Raw genomic sequence first — 19,021 nt, forward strand, 5'->3', positions numbered from 1 at the left:
ATTTCACCGACTCGTTACGTTGTTAGGTGTTTATTGGAAGATGGCTGACTCCGACTCGGCGTGGTGATATGTGTAATAGGTACACACGCCAGCTTAAGATGCACCAGCCCACATAATAAACCATCATTTTCCTACAAATTTGAAATGAGCTCCCATTCACGTCTTCAGGTTTTTAAAACACAAACTTCAGAGGGACTGTAAAGTGGAGCATAAAGGGTTATGTACTGTATATTTTTGCTATGAGCTGTTTCTTTACAGTCTCATATTGGAGCCATCAGGCTCAGGCTTGGCCCCCTGACCGCTCACTCCCCCCTAAGTGTTATTGTTCCGAGTCTCAGATTTTTACCTCAAGGTCCCAGTACTATTGACTTGTATTAATTCTGAGTAGGATTCAAAGTCCATTTATTTTCTTTAAGGTATGGAAAGGCCTTGGTGACATGGCTCCCCTGTGTTTATAATTTTGCTTGTTTCAATTTGTGCTCGGCCTCCCTTGACAGACCCGAGACATGATGTATCGTGCACCGCCGCCTTATCTGTTGATGTACAGTTTTAACCTTTTTCAGAAGGTTGCCTCTCTCCACTCTGCGCAGACGGGTCTCCTGTTTTTTTTCTTCCCTTTTCAGCCCCATCCACTGCACGGGAAATACATACAGCTCTGCGGCTGAATAAAAAGAAGAGCATAACCCCTTTTCCAAAGTCATCTAATGTAAATGTTTAGGTTTTGTTTCCATAACATTTCCATATTAAGAGTTGGCGGCTGTGTGCAGCGCTGGACCATGGAAACCAAAGAGCAGCAAAGAAGACTGGGCTGTGTGTGTGTGTGTGACTTTGTGGTGAACTTTCAGTGTGCATCTGTGGGCTTTCTCCGGGGCTGTTAGCTTTGGCCTGTTTGCTCACAGATACAGCACCGTAAATCACACACTGTAAAACGTAGAATGCGTGGATGGGGTGCAGAAGCATGTACTGCTGCGAGGGCCTCTCGAAGGGAGTGTGTGCGTGTAGAGTCACACATTGTTCATATGCATGTGTCTGTCTCCATGCAGGTTCTCTATGTAGAACATGCACTGCCTCAAGGCCTAGTCAACACAGCACATTAGACGCATATAGCCGGCTATGTCACGACAACTGATTCTTGCACTTCATAATTTATGAGGTTAAAATACCTTGTCAAACTTGTAAGGTCATCAATCCAGGTATACACTCGTAAATTCTGCTCATAAAAAAGACTAAAGATTCCCATAATTATAATTAAAATAACACATCTGTGTGTTTGAGTCTGTATTTTAATAAGGAATGATTGATCACAGGTTCAAGGTTTTATGTACCTTACCTTGGCGCTGAACTTCTGTAGCTTTCCGTGGCCCTTTGCTTAGCTTCCTGCCTTCGGTCCCCAGAGGCCCCCACAACATTGTTAACTGTCCGAGGATATAGAGTGTCTGGGAGCTGAGCGCCGTCAAACCCCTCTGAATCTGGTCTTGCATGTGGGGGCTTTGGTGCTCTTCGTTCAGAGTTCAACTGTGACATGTCTTTATGCATGGCAGCTAATGTTCAAAGAATAGGTATGATCTATATGAGGCAGAGAGGGGCCACCGGTGGCTCTTTGGGGCATAATAAATAGCTGGAAAGATGATTTATTGCCTTTGTGAGGAGAAGTAGTGAGAAAAGGGTTGCGTATCCCCTGTGAAGAACTCCGCTTTTTAATTGTTTCTGCACCTTTCAGCAGACCTTGAGGTGTACAGTAGCTACAGTGTCTATAAAACACAATAGCAGAGAAATGAGCAGAAGAAAAGAACAGAAGACAGACCTAAGAAAAATATTTTTTTAAATAGCCTAAACTGGATAACAGACATTCTTGGCACTCTATTATTTATAGACTTTAGGAGATGAAGTGTCTGCCAACTGAGGCAAAGTTTCTTTGGCTTTCAAAGTGAAAGAAACAGCTGGACTCTGCAGGATTGGCTAACATTATCCACCAGATGCAGTGTGTTTAGTCTCAGACTTTGTGTTGAACTCTGCGTGTGATGTGCCAAAGGCTTCCAATGACAGGATGCTGGGGCCTTGGTTTAGTTTAGAGCTTTGTTATTTCACAGATTATTGTTATTTCGCTGCCATTGTAATGTGATCGAGTGTGTATCACCCTGTCAGACAGATCTTAATCTTCCCGGCGGCTTTTTTGTGTTTGATTCTTTACATGTTTCCTGGACGGTGATCAAAGGAAAATACCTAAGCGACCTTATCTCTCATAGATCAATCACACTACTGTCCCATATTTCTATCTCTTTACTTACGTATTCCTGCTTTTTGTTATGCCTTTCAAATCCAAAAACAACAGCTGTAGGCATTTTGCAGATATGAATTTAAAAAGCAACAACATAACTCGTTCATCGCTACCCAATATGACAGCGATGATGTTCTAAATGTACTAAAGCCCAACTTTGTGTCTTTTGTTTTGTGTTGCAGGTTTGGTCCTGGCCTTGTGATCTACTGGTACGGTTTCATAGAAGAGCTGGACTGCCAGAGAGACAGAGGCATCCTGCTCAAAGACTGCTTCCCAACAGACATTGTCACCTTGTGCCATGCCACCCCGCAGGACCCACTGCCACAGGAGCCAGAGTAAAGACAAAGGAGTGAGAAAATGTTTTGGAAAGAAAAAAAAGAAAGCATCAAGTATGGCAGGAAAGAAAGAGGAAGGCACGGAGGCGGGGAAGGGTAAGAACAAGGGTGGATACTGAGATCCGGAAGCAATTTGGCTTTCCTGCAGAGTGAGACTCCTGGCAAAAATTTGCCCTGAACTCCACCTGACCCTGTGTCTCTGACTGGTCTTCCTCCCTCTCTCTCCTTTTACTGCCTCAAAGCTACCACATGCAAATACACACCAGCATTCTGTATATCTGACAGCAAAGGGTCAGATTCATACCTGTGTGCCAGAAACACACTCCTGCAGCAGGCTTTCCTGGTTGTGGTCAACTCCTGGCCCCTGGATGGCCCCTCACAGCCAGGGCGAGAGCCGGGCCAAAGCAGGACATTTGGGCCATCCTTATCACAGCCAAAGCCCTGGCCTTTGTCACTCCTTCCTCCTCCGCTCCATCAGCAGATAAGAGAGGTGCGGTCCACCGGCTGAGTGGACGGCTGACTCTCACCTGCGTCACTCAGTGCCCTCTCACTCGCTCTGCAGGGGGGGAAACAGGATCATTTCTGATTAGGGCTGCTCTCTCTCTGACCTTTTTCACTCCAAGTTTTAAACTGAGAGTGTTCAGCTAAATTTACTCATGAATTCAACACTTTCTGTCTGCTTGTTTGTACGATTATCTTAATGAAATGAAATGTAAGTAACTGAATAAATGAAGCACAAAACTTCACATTTTGGGTTTCAGTTTTCTCACAGCACTCACTCATCTCAAGTGCCAAAGTGTTTCTGGTTTTCTCCACGGGGTATTTGTAAGGTGTTAAATAGGTCTTGTAAATAAAAATCATAGTTTAAGCAATAATTATGGTATATGCTTAAGTCAACAGGTTTTTTTTTCATGTTATAATTGGTTTCAGGATTTTTTTCTATATATATTTGACTCATGGGTTGATGATTTTGTATTTAAAGAGAGTTGTAATACTGTTTTTCGAATGTGTTCTTATCATGAAACACAGCAAAACCCAAGCTCAGCAATGTGAGCACTCACATGTGTCTAAAAAACACCTGATTTCCATGATAAGGTGTGTGTGACTATCCAGCGGTTGTCTGTTGCACATCTTTACAGCTCCAGTTCTTTTTTATGAGCAGACACCAATGGAAGAAACACAGCCCGGCCAGGGGAACCAGAAGAGAACATAAAGTTGAGTGATGCTTTTAGAGGCAGATATGCTCTGCCTATAGGGGGTCCCTGTCGTGTCCTCCTCTTTACGGCACACAGAAACTGATAAGAGGAAAGAAAGTGAAAGTGTGAAGAACCTGTAGTAACTTTTGAGAACATCTTATAATATGACTAGAAACATTTTACGAGTGGTTTCTCTTATTGTTGTGGTATTGAAGCCGAATAAAGTAGAGAATTCGTTCACTACTATCACATTATTTGTTAACCCTCTCCAGTTCTGTTTGTTTGTTTCTATGTTTGTTCTGGACAGTTATGCATTGCTCACACAGTTAGAGAGATATGGTATGCAGGGAGTTAAATACCACTCAAGTGTTGCATGATTTGTTACCCTTAAACCTCTAACCCTCAGCCGGCTTCCATCTAGGCCTTGATCCCTCCATGAGGAGGCCAGTGGGTCAGTGCGAGGTCGCCAGGCGGCCATGGCTTCCTCTCTTGACCCCCCCCCCCCCCCCCCCCCCCTTTACTCCATGTGGTACAAAACAACTGTCCCCATGTGTCCAGTTAAACTCGGCCCTATTGCCTGGCCATGGAATGCTTAGGCATCAGTTTATGGCTTCTGTTGCACACAAAAACAGAGCTATTTTACTCGGGGAGGGAAAATTCTCTGTTGAATGAGAACAGAAAAAATGGAAAACAGCAGATTCAGTTCCTCTCAAGTTTTCAAGCCTTCCTGCCATTGTTTTCCAAGATGGCTGTCGCACAAAAGAGGAGCCAGGGTCAACTCCTATAAATTAAGTTCTGCACACAATGCAAACTAAATACAGCTTTTTTAGAATGGACTTCAAAGGCAAGTGCAGACGTCGGCGTCAGCTGATATTATTTCCATGATGTGAGTGCAGAAAATAGAAAAAACTTCCATCTGATGATTTTTAGGAGCCAGGCATCTTTATTTTGTGTTTTCCTTGCCCTTGTCTCCCGCCTCTTTTAGATTCATTGTTCTTGTCACAACAATGGGGCACTTGAATGCTCTCCAAATAAGGCCAGTTTGGAGGGGTCATTTCCTGGGGCCAGGACACCAGTGTTCTGGTTAAATTTGATCCTCAAGAGGCCTCCAGTGAGAACAAGACTCGACTCTAAGTATGTTTTCATTCAAGGATCTTTTCTTTATTACAGTAATGAATGAGGAGTACTGATAATCAATTTTGTATGAAGAAGAACAAATTGGAAGCATCTTTATAAAGATGTTTTTCCGGATGCAATGTTGCCAAGAAACTCCACGCAGGAGGATTTAGTTACACATGTTTTTCATATTTTAATATTGGTTTCATTTCTTAAATCTGTGTCTCCCATGTGTCAGATTAGTTTGATGCAGTTCACAGCACCCACTCTGTTTGGCCAGGGCCCGCAGGCTATTGGAAGTCCACTATCCACTCAGATGTACATCTTGGCCCAATCTCTTCCACATCCTGCTGTTTTATGCCTCTTCAGTCAAGCTGCTAGATAGACCACTGAGACACAGAGAACGAGAAACGAAGGACAGAACGAGAGACAGAGTGAAGGCTTGGTTCTATCCCTCCAGCAGACCACCAAACGGACTTCCTCCACGCTCCTGCGTTATTTATGTGAAGAGAGCTCTGGCCTGTTTCTGCCTCAGGCTGTGTAGTGCTTTTAGTAGAGATCCTCTCAGCCTCCCTCAGCCAGTGAGACATCACAGGGTGGAAATAAATAAAAGTTCTCCTGGAAGAGTCCAGAGCAGCCAGTTTGAAATTAAAAAAGGATTTTTTTTAGAGGGCTTGAATAACAGCACTGGGGGAAAAAGCACCCTCTCTGCCCTGAGTTGAAGCAGATAGGAAGAGATTTTATTTTTAGGAAGCGCTGCCTGCTAATCAGAGGCTGTTATTTAAAAACAACAATGGAGCATGAGAAAAACGGTCTGGGGGATTTTAAAAGGCAACACAGTGGATGTTTGATTGACAGGACGGAGGGCAGATGGTATGTTTGAGGGAAACTGAACAAGTATGACACATTAACCCACTCAGGGGGGTGGGGGAAGATGTGGGGGCTAGTTTAGAGAAAGTTTAGAGACATATGAGTCAGTGTGGAACAAGAGGCGAAATGGCCGTACCAAATCATGAGCACTCAAAACACTGTAAAAAAACACTATCGCCTTTGAAATTTGACATTTCATATTTCACATCACATCCAGCTTGGTTTACGTTTACACATTATGATACATTAAAATACAATGCAATGGTTGGTGATACACTGCATTTTGTTGCATTAGGCTACATAAAGATACAGCAGAATAAGCTTGTCCGTTAAGAGATATTTATTTTTGGAATAAAGTAGTGCACACATTTAGTTCACTTTACAGTACTAACAATCAATAATTGCAATAAAAACAAGCAAAAATAGACATGTAAATAAAACATAACACATAATTAAACAGACATACACTAATTAAAACCATAAACAAATCATACATTGCATGTTACCAATATTGCACTTGATCTGCATAAAACAAAATATAAAAAATTAAGATGAGAGAGCCTGGCAGTGGAAGCCAAAATACTTTGGATTGTGAACCTTGCTAAAGACTAAGGTGTTGACTGGGCTTCTTGCTAATTGAGGTATTACATTTAGATTCAGGCTCTCATTTGTGTAACCAATACCTTCAAATAAATCCAGGAAGCATATTTGGAGTTCCTTCCAGTGAGACCTGATCCATCATGTCTCTGTGGTCATCGCCAAGGTTCCTGACTTTAGCCAACATGTCATACATCAGCCATAGTTTACAGTGGCTATATTTGTGTGTCAGCTTTGATTCTCCCTCTTTGTTTTAACATGTATTGTCAGCGATATAAAGGAGGAGGTGAATCCAGCAGCAGAAGAAAAAAGCTCTGGGGAGCGTGCGTTTGTGGTTGGAACCACAGGGGTGACAGCCAGCATGGAGGCTGCCTGCTCCAGCGTCGGCCACTGGAAAGGTCAGCCCCCCCTGAGTGGCATTTGGACCGTGACAGAAGTGACCCAGAAAGTGTGTCAAGTCCTGTTCTCAGTGAGGGTCTGGGGAAGGCCTGGTTGTGTCCACACACACACAGGTACAGGTACAGGCCAGCACAGGGACGGGCAGAGGAGGAGGTAGAGAACAGCAGGGTAGAGGAGGAAGAGGCAGAACCAGTGACATTCAAGAAGATTGGTGGAAAATATGACTGTGAAGGGAAAAAGGTTAGCTACAAGAGTCTGGAGACAAATTTTAATTCAGCCAAAACAAACCCTGGCTCACTCTTTTTCCTGTCCTCTATTTGTGAGCATGATTTCCTGATGAGTGTTGTCACAAGCTTGTTATGAAATAAGTGCACTCAGGAGGAGGTGTGGCTACTGTACACAGGATGGCGGTGTCCATGGAGACAAGAGTAGCTATTATGGGATGCATCAGGCTTTGATCGGTGCTTGGAGCAAAAGCTTGAATCAAGGGCATGATCAGATCCACTAATCCGTTTGATAACAGCAGATCTGTTTCTGAAAAACTGCTGGCTTGTTCAGAAGTAGCCTTGTATTTGTCAAAATGTGAATATTCTCTCATAACAATAAACCACGGCTCGAAACCATAACGAAAAGATCAGACAAGTCCTCCATTATGTGTAGGCTGTTTAAATTTGGAAATATTTGAAAGGACAGATGTGATTGGTTATTTTATTGAATTGTTGCCATTGGTAACCTAATATTTTTGTGCTGGAAAGATGCAGAGAGGAAGATGTAGACTGGACTAACTTTCTCTTTCTCTTTTTCCTTTTTTTTTTTCTTTGATGCTCTACTGTACGTGTATTTTTTGTGCTGAGCAATTAGATGTTTGGCTGTGAGCACTGTGCCAGCTCCAGTGCTCCTCAGCTTGAAAATTGTGGCCCATTTATCACTTTTACAACTCATTTTCACCCCAAAACACTCCACTCCTGGGCTGGATAAAAACCTTGCTGCTGCCATGTCCTTGAGTTCCTGGCGACAGGTAAATATACACTTCCATCCAAACACATGTCCCACATCGTCTATATTTGACTTATGGGAGGTCAGCCTGCAAGGGATCGATGTTGCAGTTCATTTTTAGAGGCTTGATGATGTCATGTCGCAGTGTACTGTGGGTTATGGGTGCTTGAACCTGTTGCTGAGGGAAAGCAACAGTCCTCACAAGTCAGAGTGAGTGAAAAGCAGATGAGGCAACACTTGTGCTGCTGTGAATTTTATGCAAACTTGAATGAGCCACATCTTGCTTTTTCTGTAACTGTAACTTCAGCACATCACTCCACTGACAGCAAATGAAGTCCCACAGGGATCATCGTCAGGTCACACAAGAGGGAAGAATGAATGGAGCGATGTGATGTTGTCATTCAAATGCAATGGATCACTTGAACTCCATTGCCCTGTTGTAATGACCCTGTGTAAGGACCTGTAATGTGGTTTTCCCATTGGGTTTGAGAGAAATCCTATGCCAGGCCATTCAGGTGTACAATAAAGTGCTTTTCACTTTCTGAGGACTTCCTGTCTCCAGTGGCGTTCTCCATTAACTCCTCACAGACAGACAAGAGCCTTTCTATTGGCCCAGACGCTCTTTATCACAGCAGTTATTCCCCCCAGGTGCGGCGCTACCTGGCCTGCAGATAAGATAGGAAGCCGGCTGCCTGTCATTATTGGCAGATGAAGGCTATCGGAATATTGACAACAGTTTACACTCCTTGTTGAGAAACAAAGTTGGACTTGTGAGACAGTCCCTCACAACAGGGCTTTTATTGTGTAGGGGAGATATGAAAAACCCAGGTTCCCTGTGGTCACACACCCAAATAGCCTTATGTCACACAACCTCCCCCTCTCCCCCTCCCTCTCCTCCTGCTCGTCTTCAGTTGGCTACTATTTATTCCCACCAGCTGTAGTAATGTGCTAAAAAAGTGCTTGACACCAGCTATTGCTTTTCATCACTGCAACTTCCGACTGCTAACAGGGAGTATGCTGCTCTGTGCCTCACTAATATAGTCCCACGGTGTGAACTGGAGGAAATAACCACGCTTTAAACACAATTGAAAGTACGTGCAGGTTAGATTTAAGAGAGCAGGTATAAAATTAATCTATTTAGATGTCTTCACAGCATAAGTTATTGAGATATTATCAGAAACAGAAACGTCGACAAAAACATGATGACGTTATATGGAACGTTTACATAGCGGACGTATTTAACTCTTTGAAAGGCTGTAGTTCGGGTTGTATCTTAAACCGAAAAAATATAAAGTTTTTTTACACACTTTAAACGTATTAACTTCTGTAATTATTCAACAAGATTTCACTGGGATATACTTCTAAGCAACACAATGCCGTTGTTTTGTGGAAAAACAAAACACGGTGGTTAAAATAACATGAAGACCTATCCCTTCTGCTTTTGGGTCGATTAAAATAGATGATATCTCATAGTAGCTACTTATTAGTATTTAAGCATTCACAAAAATATCGACAAAGCATTTTCAAATTTTAAACAAAAATGTAAGCAATAGGCTGTACTAGTTTCCTTACTTTATTTTATTTTATTTTAAATCAAAGTCATATTGGCAGCAGGATTTTTTTTCACTTTGTTGTTGATAACTGATTTTTTTTTTCCGTTTCTATTATTTTTGTATTTTTTCAAATACTGCAGACATTCAAAAAATAAGGATGCTAAAATCATTAGATTATAACAATAACATTGACTTTACAGTTTTTATAATCACTTCTACTACTGCTTGCCTGCTGCTACTCTTTATTATTATTTGTTATTATTATTTTTATTTTTATTATTATTACATACAATTTTCAATATTGTTGTCCGTTTTAAGATATTATTGCTCTAATTCTGTTCTCCCAGTCCCAACTGTCTCCTTGATATTTCCTTTTCTCTGTAACTCCATCCCAGTGACACCATCTCCCTCTCCTCGTCTTTGACCCCCTCCTCTTTTTTCCCTGCATAGACCTCAGTGCCATTACACTGTTTTGAAAAATAAGGAGAGGTTTTAACTGCCATCCGAGACGATAATGGTTACCGATTCTATACTTTCAGTCTTAATCTTCAAGTGGGCCATGATTAATGATGTCAGTGTTCTCTGGTCCTTCAAGTCCCTGAACTCTCTCTCTCTCTCTCTCTCTCTCTCTCTCTCTCTCTCTCTCTCTCTCTCTCTCTCTCTCTCTCCCTCTACCTCTCCCTCCCTCCCTTTAAACACACACCATGTCTCGTGCTCTAGGATAGATGTTGCTGCGGTTTTCTTATTATGAATTGCTCTCTCTCTGTGTGTCACACTCACAGGAAGAAGAAGCCGGGCAACAAGTCCCCAGGTGCGAAGCATAATATTGACCCTACAATCCATCTTTATTGATTTTACCATCAACGTGGCCGCCTAATACATGCATAAGGAGCTTTATACCTGTGAGTAAATATGAGATGAGAGTCTTTGGAGGTCACATTTACTGATGCAGGTCAGTCTCTTATCAAAGGAGAGGAGGGAAACGGTGAGGAGGAATTTTACGCATATAGGCCTACATATTTTGACAAAAAGAACATTTCAGAGTGTAAAATCCGAGCAATATTTAATTAAATTCTTCTCCTCCCTCTCCTTCTCCTCCTTCTTCTTCTTCTTCTTCTTCTTCTTCTTCTTCTTCTTCTTCTTCTGTAAACACATTTGCTTTGGCCTCCAGAAGGGGTCGCCATCTTGTAATAACAGTGCGCCCAAGGGTGTGGTGAGGAGGGGGTCTCCAGCTCTCTCTCCTCTCTCCCTCTTTCTCCACAAAAAACACAACGAACATTTATTGTGTTTGAGTTAATAATTAATTGACTTGAAATGTGCACTGAGCTCTTATTGAAATGTGCACATTAATCAATAACCCGGAGAAATTTCATATTTAAGAATACGCACTCTCTCCCTCCCTCTCTCTTTTTGCCCTCTTCTGTTATTTACAGTTCTTGTGAAATGTCTCACTTTGCTGCCCTCGGCTACCCGCAAGATATTTCAAACCTTCTTTGTTTAAAGCTCTCGAAACAACCGAAAGAAATTAAGAATGAAATTAGAAATAATAAAAAAAGAAAATCAACTTAGGACAACAAACCATCAATTAAAGTAATCGACGTTTTCGCCGCTCACTGTTCGGACTATACCGCCTCATAATGGAGTAAATGGAATAATGCCAGATTTATTTGCGAGTCTTCTGGCTTCTCCAGCCATAAACCGTGATTATTTCAGCGGAAAACCGGTCAAATGTTGACAACCTTGGGGCCACTGTAAAACAGCGCTGGAGAAGCTACATAATGAGGAAAAGAGAGAGAGACTCTCAGGCCTGAGGCTTTCCTAATTAAATCTTAACTGATTGAAATAAAGGTTTGAGTACCTCAAAGCTTGACTAAACTCCGGCTATTTCCCTTTTTATTGCGCTTTATTTATTCTGCACTCACATGCCCTCCTCTTCTTCTTCACAACTGGCCACTGCACTTTCCACTGTCTGCTCATTTAAAGCCCCTATAGCTATGTTATTTGACTAATTATAATTCTCACATCATTAAGATTTATTTTTGCGGGCTGAGTGTGTGTTGGCGAAGAAGGAGAAGGAGGAGGGAGGGGTGGAGGGTGACTGTCACTCATTTTTAAGAAGACAAGCACCGCTGAAGTGTGAAAATAAATCGCCTCTTATTCAAGTGGTCGCGGCCATGCGCAAAAAAGGTCCTGAATATTACCCATCTAGTTACATTTTCAGTCTTTAAAAACATCAACCAAAGAGGCATTTATTTTTTCCCTTTGTATTAAAGTCACAATATTTTTATATATAGGCTATATTTTTGAATTTAACAAAAATAATATAGGCTATAAAAATAAAACCCTGTGCATATTTACATAATATCCCAATGCGCCAAAGATTTATTTTCGGATTAAATCTTAATTTTCTTTTTATCAAAATGCCATCGAATAAATGAGGACGTGCACGCGCGTGTAAAAAGGGCAGTGAAGAGGCATGAGTGGGACCGTCCGTGGGTGCGTTTCTCCCTCCATTGTCTGAGAAAATACCATCAGAAATGATAAATAGATAATGGAGCTGTCTCCTGCAGACACGTTCATCAGCGCTAAATGGGAGCTGGCGCGGAGCTCCACGGAGGATGAAGGCGAAAGAGTTTGCACCATTCCTGCAGGGGAGAAGTTGTTGACAATTAAAGAACACACACACACACACACACACACACACACACACACACACACACACACACACACACACACACACACACACACACACACACACACACATGCGCACACAGAAGACAGAGAGAGAGAGACGGGTCAGGAAGACTTTTACTAGACGTCTCTTTCTGTCTTTCTTTCACTACTCAACTTTTTTTTCAGGTTATTTTTGCTGCTTGACCAACAAAGCAAGATCATTTTAAGGCTCTTATTTTGAAGGCTTCTCTCTGAGGCCAGTTTGGCTTGGTTTGGTAACTGCCTCAGGTGATGCGCAAATAAACACATATTTTACATCAGAACTCAGACAAAATAAATAGGCCTACTGTAGAATATGTGAGTAGAAAAATCACAGCTGATGGTTAAACTTTTTTGTAACTTCCGGTTTTAAATAAAAAATAATAAAATACGTAAAAGCATGTGGATTCATGCATCTTATTTCGGGGCTATGGTGTGTTTTCTTTCCTGAGATTGTGAACAGTTATCTCATGGGTGAAAACCGGGTTCAAAAAATGTTTGTTTGGATTCCATTCATTGAAGTAAAAAAGAGAAATAATATAAAATACATTTTAAAAAATTAAATATTCAGTTCAATCAACATTTTGGTGCAAAGTCACAGCCTTTTATACCGCGTCCAATTTAAGTTTCCTCCTCACTTGGTTATCTCTCCGCAGTTTGAGTTGCAAAGATCAACCCTGCCTTTATAAAAAAATAAATTAAAAAAAAGAAGAAGAAGAAGAAGAAGAAGAAGAAGAAGAAGAAGAAGAAGAAGAAGAAGAAGAAAGAAGTAAAAAAGCAGCAGCCAGTCCCCTGTTAAAGAAAGGCCTTTCGGTGGTGCTATAATAAACCATTTTCCCTGGGCTTTATTGATCAGTCACTCTGAGCTAATGTAATTATCCTCATCAATAGGGGGACTGCAGGGAGAATCATTATGCGGTTGACATTGATAAATGATCAGCCAAATGCGGCCCTTTTCTCCCAGGGACCCCCGCCTCTGACCCGCGCGCAGAGGCCTACGTAACGTCGTCATAGAAACACCTTATGGCAAGAGAAGAGAAAACTGCTGAAATGTTTTTTTTCTCCCTCTCACTCTTTTTCTTTTCTTTTTTTTTTGTTTGGAAATGAGGGCAGCACACACACACACACACACACACACACACACACACACACACACACACACACACACCAACACAGACACAAAACCTAAAAACTGTCCCCCAGAGCGAGCGAGCCATTTTTGGGAGAGAAACAGCTGCAAAGCGAAGGACACTCAGCCCCTGCGTGCGCGTGCATTTTTATGACCACTATCCAAATCAGCATTTTGGAAGAAAAAAAAAGCAGGAACTAACTTTTTTTTGTGTCTGCCTTGCTGCCAGAAAACTCACGTGTGCATCTAAAAATACACCTTTAAGAGAAGCTCTGCAGAGAACAGAGCCAATAACATGAGCTTTATTAACATGTTGCCTCTGTTACGCACACGCGCGCATATAGTGTTCCAGGCTGTGGGGTAGGGGGGGGCTGTGTGTGGACTTTTAATATTGTTGCACGCGCGCACATAGTGTCTTCCAGAGGAGCAGGCTGCATTGTGCAGCAGTGCAGGGGGAATATATTCCTTATTTTATTCGTGCAGCAGCAGCCTGGACTGGCTTTGACAGGGAGGAGATGAAGGGGAGGAGTTGTTTAGCTCGGCTGGATCATCCATCATCCCTGTCACACCGAATCGGCAAAAGGAAAGCAGCAGAGGCAATCTACCTTCTGTCTCATCGGGGGGAAGAGAGGGGGGAGGAAGAAGGAGGGAGGAGGGAGGGGGAGAGAAAAGAAAAAAAAAACTATTAATATTAAAATCCTCTTCATCCACAGTAATCCTCACGTTTTCTCTCTTTTTCATCTGATAATCTCCGCACAAAACGGAGGGCTTCTTCCTTCCGTTTTATCCGTAGAATAATAGAGCGCTGGAAAAACAAAGAAAGAAGGACTTTAAGGTTTTGAATAGTTGAGAGAAGAGAATGCATCATTAACCAGACTTTAGTAAGACCTATAAATATCTACATTTTCCCCCTGCCTGGTTAAGGCCTAACATGCCTCTGCGTGTGGAGGAAAACTGTTAAACAAAGATCAACTGTGCAGCGATCATGTCCGGAATTTCTATAAAAACACGCTGCTGCGAGGCGTTCATACCAAATATATCAAAAACCTGAAGGAGTTGTAGGCTGACCGTTATTCAAACAGAAATAATAAAACCCACATGAAAATGTTAGATATAAGATTTATGGTTTTAAAATAATTGAACGAATAATTTAATATATATTTAAACACTTCTTAAGCAAAGAGCACAAAGTGCTTTCTGTGATCAGCATATAAAATACGCTTTCAATGCTGGTCATTTAGTGAAAGGGATTTTTTTCGTGTGTGATTTATCTATTTTTTGTTTTTGTTTACCTTTGTTTTTTAATTAAAATTAAAATCCAATGATTAAATACACAAATGGGCACAGATCAGCTGCATGAACAAATAAAAAACTGATGATAATTAATGATAGTTTGAATTAATTCTAAATCAACAAATAACAAATAAAGGGTCAGATCACATGTAGAACAAATTCTGTTAATGTTTTTTTCCAAAACTGTTTACACAATAAAAATAATAATAATGTAAGGCCACGTACGAACAACTAAAAAACAGCTGAGTGTAATCGAAAATATAAGGCAGGGCAGTTATTTAGTGCACAAAATATTTTAAAAAAATAATAATTTAAGTGTTATTTTTGACAATATTATAAAGCCTACTTTTTTTAAATAAAATTAGCAAAATATTTGTATCTTATTTATAAAATCTATCTTTAATTTTAATGAGGAATATAAAAACATTTATCTATTCCTAATACAAATTTAAAAATAATCCGAGGCCTTGAATTGAACTCTACAAATGTTTCAGCCTCCTCTTGAAGGACGGAAAATATTTGAGCCAGAGCGATGTTGTCGTTTCTGGTTGGAGGCTGTGACTCGGATGGCCGCGGGCGAACACAGGCTCAGAGATGGAGAAGAGAGAGGAGATAGCCCATCAAAGCCCATCTGTGTTTTCCTGGACGGCAGTGCCGTGTATGGCCGACAGGCGGCGCTGCAAAACGGCAGAAACGAGGAGAGGCAGTCAGACAGAGAGGGTCAGCCATGGTTCTCACTACAGCAGCAGATACACAGGGGACAAATCCTCAATGTATTGTTTGATCCCAAAGTAAAGACTGGGCCTTTCTAATCTGAATAAATCTTTTTTTATATAATGGAGGTTAGCTTCATTCATGGTCAGAAATATCTTAGGTATTCTCGAATCTACATGCAATAAACACAAAGGTATTTGTTTTATGAAAATAGCTGTTAAGAAATCTACCAAAAACAATGAGCTATATATAATCGCTCCCTAGAAATTGTGTTTCATTGTAAATATTCTTACATTTAATTAATGACCTAGCTTTAGATTTACTCATCACATCACTGCCAATGCTTTGTCTTTTTGTTCAAATCTAAGGTGGGTTGCTACTCTGTAGTTTGAACCCTTCATTTGAGTTTTTGGCAGCAATTAATAATTTGGAGGACATATTTTTATGCCTCAATAAATCACAAAGGCAGTTCATATGTTACCATAATTAGTTATTGTCACTTTAAGAGGGCAATAAAAATCCAAATGGTCAGTTTGGTTTAAAAGAAAAAACATCCTGTTATCGCAAACACAGTGCTGGAAAAATTTAAAATTTGACTTTTTGTATTATGTGAACACTTGCAGAAATAAATCAAAGAGTAAGACCTTGTTGTGAAGCAAAAAATATACCCAAAACATGTTGCTCTAGTGATAAAAGTACTCTCATAATTGTTAAAGTGGACACATGGAGTTAGTTTATAACACAGTTAATCACACAAAAATCTAACAAAAATCAAAAATGAAATATTTATTACAGCATTTGTGACTGAACACCTTTTAAACATTACGTCACAGTCCTCATACAAGTATTTAATGTATTTTTGACAAAGCTTAAGGGAGACGGCATCTTATCATCTAGTGAGGAACACGTGCTGAAAAAGGAAGGAATTCATGGACATACAATATCAATGCCACAGCAGATCTGAAACTAGCAAAAACATTCTTTTTCAATTGAGGTAAACACATAGAATATCTAACATGAAACAATTAATAGACTGAACTCTGTACGAAGTTTGTTACAATATTCTCTCAGCTTTTTTTCCCCCCAAAAGCATTGAGTTCATAATTTAAGTTTTTTTTTTTCTTTTTTAAAGTTATAGGTTTTTTGGTGCATCAACCATCAAATGCTTCTCCAGTGCCGCAGAATCAACGTTTGTGTCAGTATTGTCCGTATGGCAAGAGTGTTGATCCGCACGTGAAGAGAGCGCCAGAGGATGTTGCTTTTCCACTTTTAAGCTTCCTTCAATAGGCTCTGACCAATGAGAGTCCAGGGTACAAAAAAATAAAATAATATTAAAATAAAAATGTATAAAACCAACACAATCCAGTGCTTGGGCAATTCAAACAAAGAACGTTTTTTCCTTTAAAACCTACAGGGCAACATTCATTCATGAACCAAAAAAAAAGAGGGGCATGACAACGTTCAAACTGAATCTTCTGGAGAGATCCGGTGTCATTTAGCAGCCTTTTCCCATCATGTCCTGTTCTGATGAGGGACAGGACCTGATCGCCCTCTGTGGTTTGGAGCCTTTTTGAGATGTTCCATCTTCTTATTGTTTTTTTTTCTTTTCTTTTCTAGTGCTGTGCTGCGAGACAGTTTCTCCTCCAGGAAGGAGCACACACAGTGTGAGAGAGAAAAGGTTAACCTTTGATTCTAAAACTAGCTCAGGAAACATAAACCATGTGATCAACAAAAAATGCACAAGTTTTAACTTATTTATCTATACTTTTATACTACAGTAGTTATAACTCTTGGAGTCTTTCTGTTGTTTCTTTTTTTTTTTAATCTTCCAGAGTGATTCTTGTTTTTGAAGCGCTTGACATGAAAGTGTACTGAACATGTTTATGATGGTGTGTGTGAGTGAGTTCATGTGAAAAAAGTGTGTGTGTTTTTGGAGTGGTGTGTGTGCATCTGTCCGTTCTTTGCACACGTGTACGTCAAAACATCCTCTGTTGATCTTTACCAAAAGCCCAAGACTTTACAAAGTGTTCTTGTCAGCTTGGTCCTCCGTTTGGATGAAAGTAAGAAAATTGACAAGTCTTTAAAAAAAAAAAAAGATTTATCACAGCTCATGTGGAATTCTGTTTCTTTAGTGTCAAATTCTGGTCAAAAGGGTTCGCTTTTTATTCTTAAAAATAGTCTCAAAATAGGATTTATTGTGGGCTGCTGACTTCTTTTTTTTTAAACTGTTTCTTGTAGTAGCTGCTGTTGTCGTGGTAACAAAGTTCCCTTATACTATTGGGCATGGATGTCCAGGCCTTGTCCTCCAGTACTGGGGTCAATGGGGGTGAGCAAAGGGGGTCTCTGTGCAGACATGGTCATTCCTGGGTGCGACGAGGGTCCTCCATGCATCAGCATGGCGTGGTGTGGGTGAGGATGAGGGTGGTGGTGAGGGTGATGAGGGTGATGAGGATGGTGGTCTGGCAGGTACGCGTGGAGAGGGTGTCCATGTCGGAGCTGGGTGGGGTGGGTCATCTGATGAGGGTTGGTGTAGGTGGGCGGGGCCATGCTCATGCCCATAGGACCGCTCTGAGGTACATACTCCCCTGGCATGCCTGGCAGACCTGAGAGGAAGAAAAAGAAATTAATTCTACAGCCAATAAATCTATTTCTCTGTCTCCATTAACAGGCCTTAATTCAATTTACACACAACTCCGACATCACAGGGCTTAGCAGGTTTTATGACACCGCGTTTCAGCTTCGACGAGGAAAGAGAGACATTATTGGCCAGGCTATTTTAGGCCCATGGTGAGTGGTTTACAATGCCCAACAGCGTTGTGGTCAGGTCTCAGGTTGGAAGATGATCCTCAGCCATCCTCGGACAGACACTGTAGAGCTGGAGGATGTGAGGAAAAACCAAGCGGGGTGTATTGATGTGGAGAAGTGCTTATACTTTTACAAGCGGAACAGTCAATTCCCTGGCTGGCTTTAGTGGCACTCTCACGAGGGACGTGTCTTTTTGTGAACATATTTGATTTAAAACCCCTTAAAGAAGTTATTAAATAATTTAAGACTCAGTTAGCTGTATCACTAGGCTTGGTTCAACCCCTGCATGAAAGCATTTTACATAGAACAAAGCGCTGCTCTTAGATTGCATGGAGTGTGGGGTATTTTGGTGGTAGAAGAAAAAAGGGGGCAGGAAACAGCAGCAAGACAAGAGTGGCAGAGATAAAAGAGAGTTAAAAGAGATAGAAGAAAGGAAGAGCAGGTGGGGTACTTTGATGTCACTTAAAGATGGACTCTACTTCATATGTGTAGAGACCCCAGCATGCTGGATATCTCATACTGTGACAGGACCTGGGTCACACAGCCGGCTCAGCAGTGCCACTGTTTGCTGTTTGTTGTAATCAGAAAGAGTTAAAAAAGAGGAGGAAGTAGGAGGGGGTTGTTCCTGGAGCTAGGGGCTGGAGTATGGGAACATGGCTGCTCTACAGGGCTTGGACCTTGGGGAGAAACAAGTAAGTGCAGGGGGTCCCCCGCTGGAGCCAGAGGGGACCTGGGTCTGGGACTGGGTCTGGGCCGGCCCTGCTTTGTAATGTGAACCCCTGGGGGATTAGAAGCTGTTGTAGGAGAGGGGGAGAGGTCGCTGTGAGGTCACTAGGCATGCTCACTCTCTGCATTCCTCCACCTTTAGTACACTGCAATTAAGAAATTACACTGGAGGGCCCCGGTGAGGGGAGGAAGAAGGAGAAGGAGGAGAGAAAGGAGAGAGAGGAGAAAAAAAGGGGACAGCAAAGGCCAAGATTAATGACCGGCCTCATTGGTTGAAAGCTGTGCCATTTTCTAATACCCCC

At 41.4% G+C, this 19,021-nt stretch overlaps 2 protein-coding genes and 1 long non-coding RNA gene across 4 annotated transcripts in view; 2 read left to right on the top strand and 1 right to left on the bottom strand.

Annotated features, from left to right (window-relative positions):
* The window catches only part of cdin1 (CDAN1 interacting nuclease 1), a 57,497-nt gene extending 54,138 nt beyond the window's left edge, over nucleotides 1-3,359 (top strand). The window contains exon 12 of the mRNA XM_034675471.1: nucleotides 2,461-3,359. Within this exon, the coding sequence (XP_034531362.1) occupies nucleotides 2,461-2,617 (157 nt within the window). The 3' untranslated portion in view covers nucleotides 2,618-3,359. The remainder of the gene's footprint in view (nucleotides 1-2,460) is intronic.
* Nucleotides 3,360-7,561: 4,202 nt separating this feature from the next.
* LOC117806627 lies at nucleotides 7,562-16,918 on the top strand. Its single transcript, XR_004629708.1, has 3 exons — nucleotides 7,562-7,809; nucleotides 10,123-10,242; nucleotides 16,806-16,918. It is a non-coding gene; the product is annotated as an uncharacterized LOC117806627 (long non-coding RNA).
* The window catches only part of meis2a (Meis homeobox 2a), a 199,254-nt gene continuing 196,183 nt past the window's right edge, over nucleotides 15,951-19,021 (bottom strand). For both annotated transcript variants that reach the window (XM_034675608.1, XM_034675607.1), the window contains one exon: nucleotides 15,951-17,791. In XM_034675608.1, coding sequence (XP_034531499.1) covers nucleotides 17,463-17,791 — 329 coding nt within the window. In that variant the 3' untranslated portion in view covers nucleotides 15,951-17,462. The remainder of the gene's footprint in view (nucleotides 17,792-19,021) is intronic.

The sequence above is a fragment of the Notolabrus celidotus genome, chromosome 22 (genome assembly GCF_009762535.1).
Source record: "Notolabrus celidotus isolate fNotCel1 chromosome 22, fNotCel1.pri, whole genome shotgun sequence".
NCBI classification, from domain to species: Eukaryota; Metazoa; Chordata; class Actinopteri; order Labriformes; family Labridae; genus Notolabrus; species Notolabrus celidotus.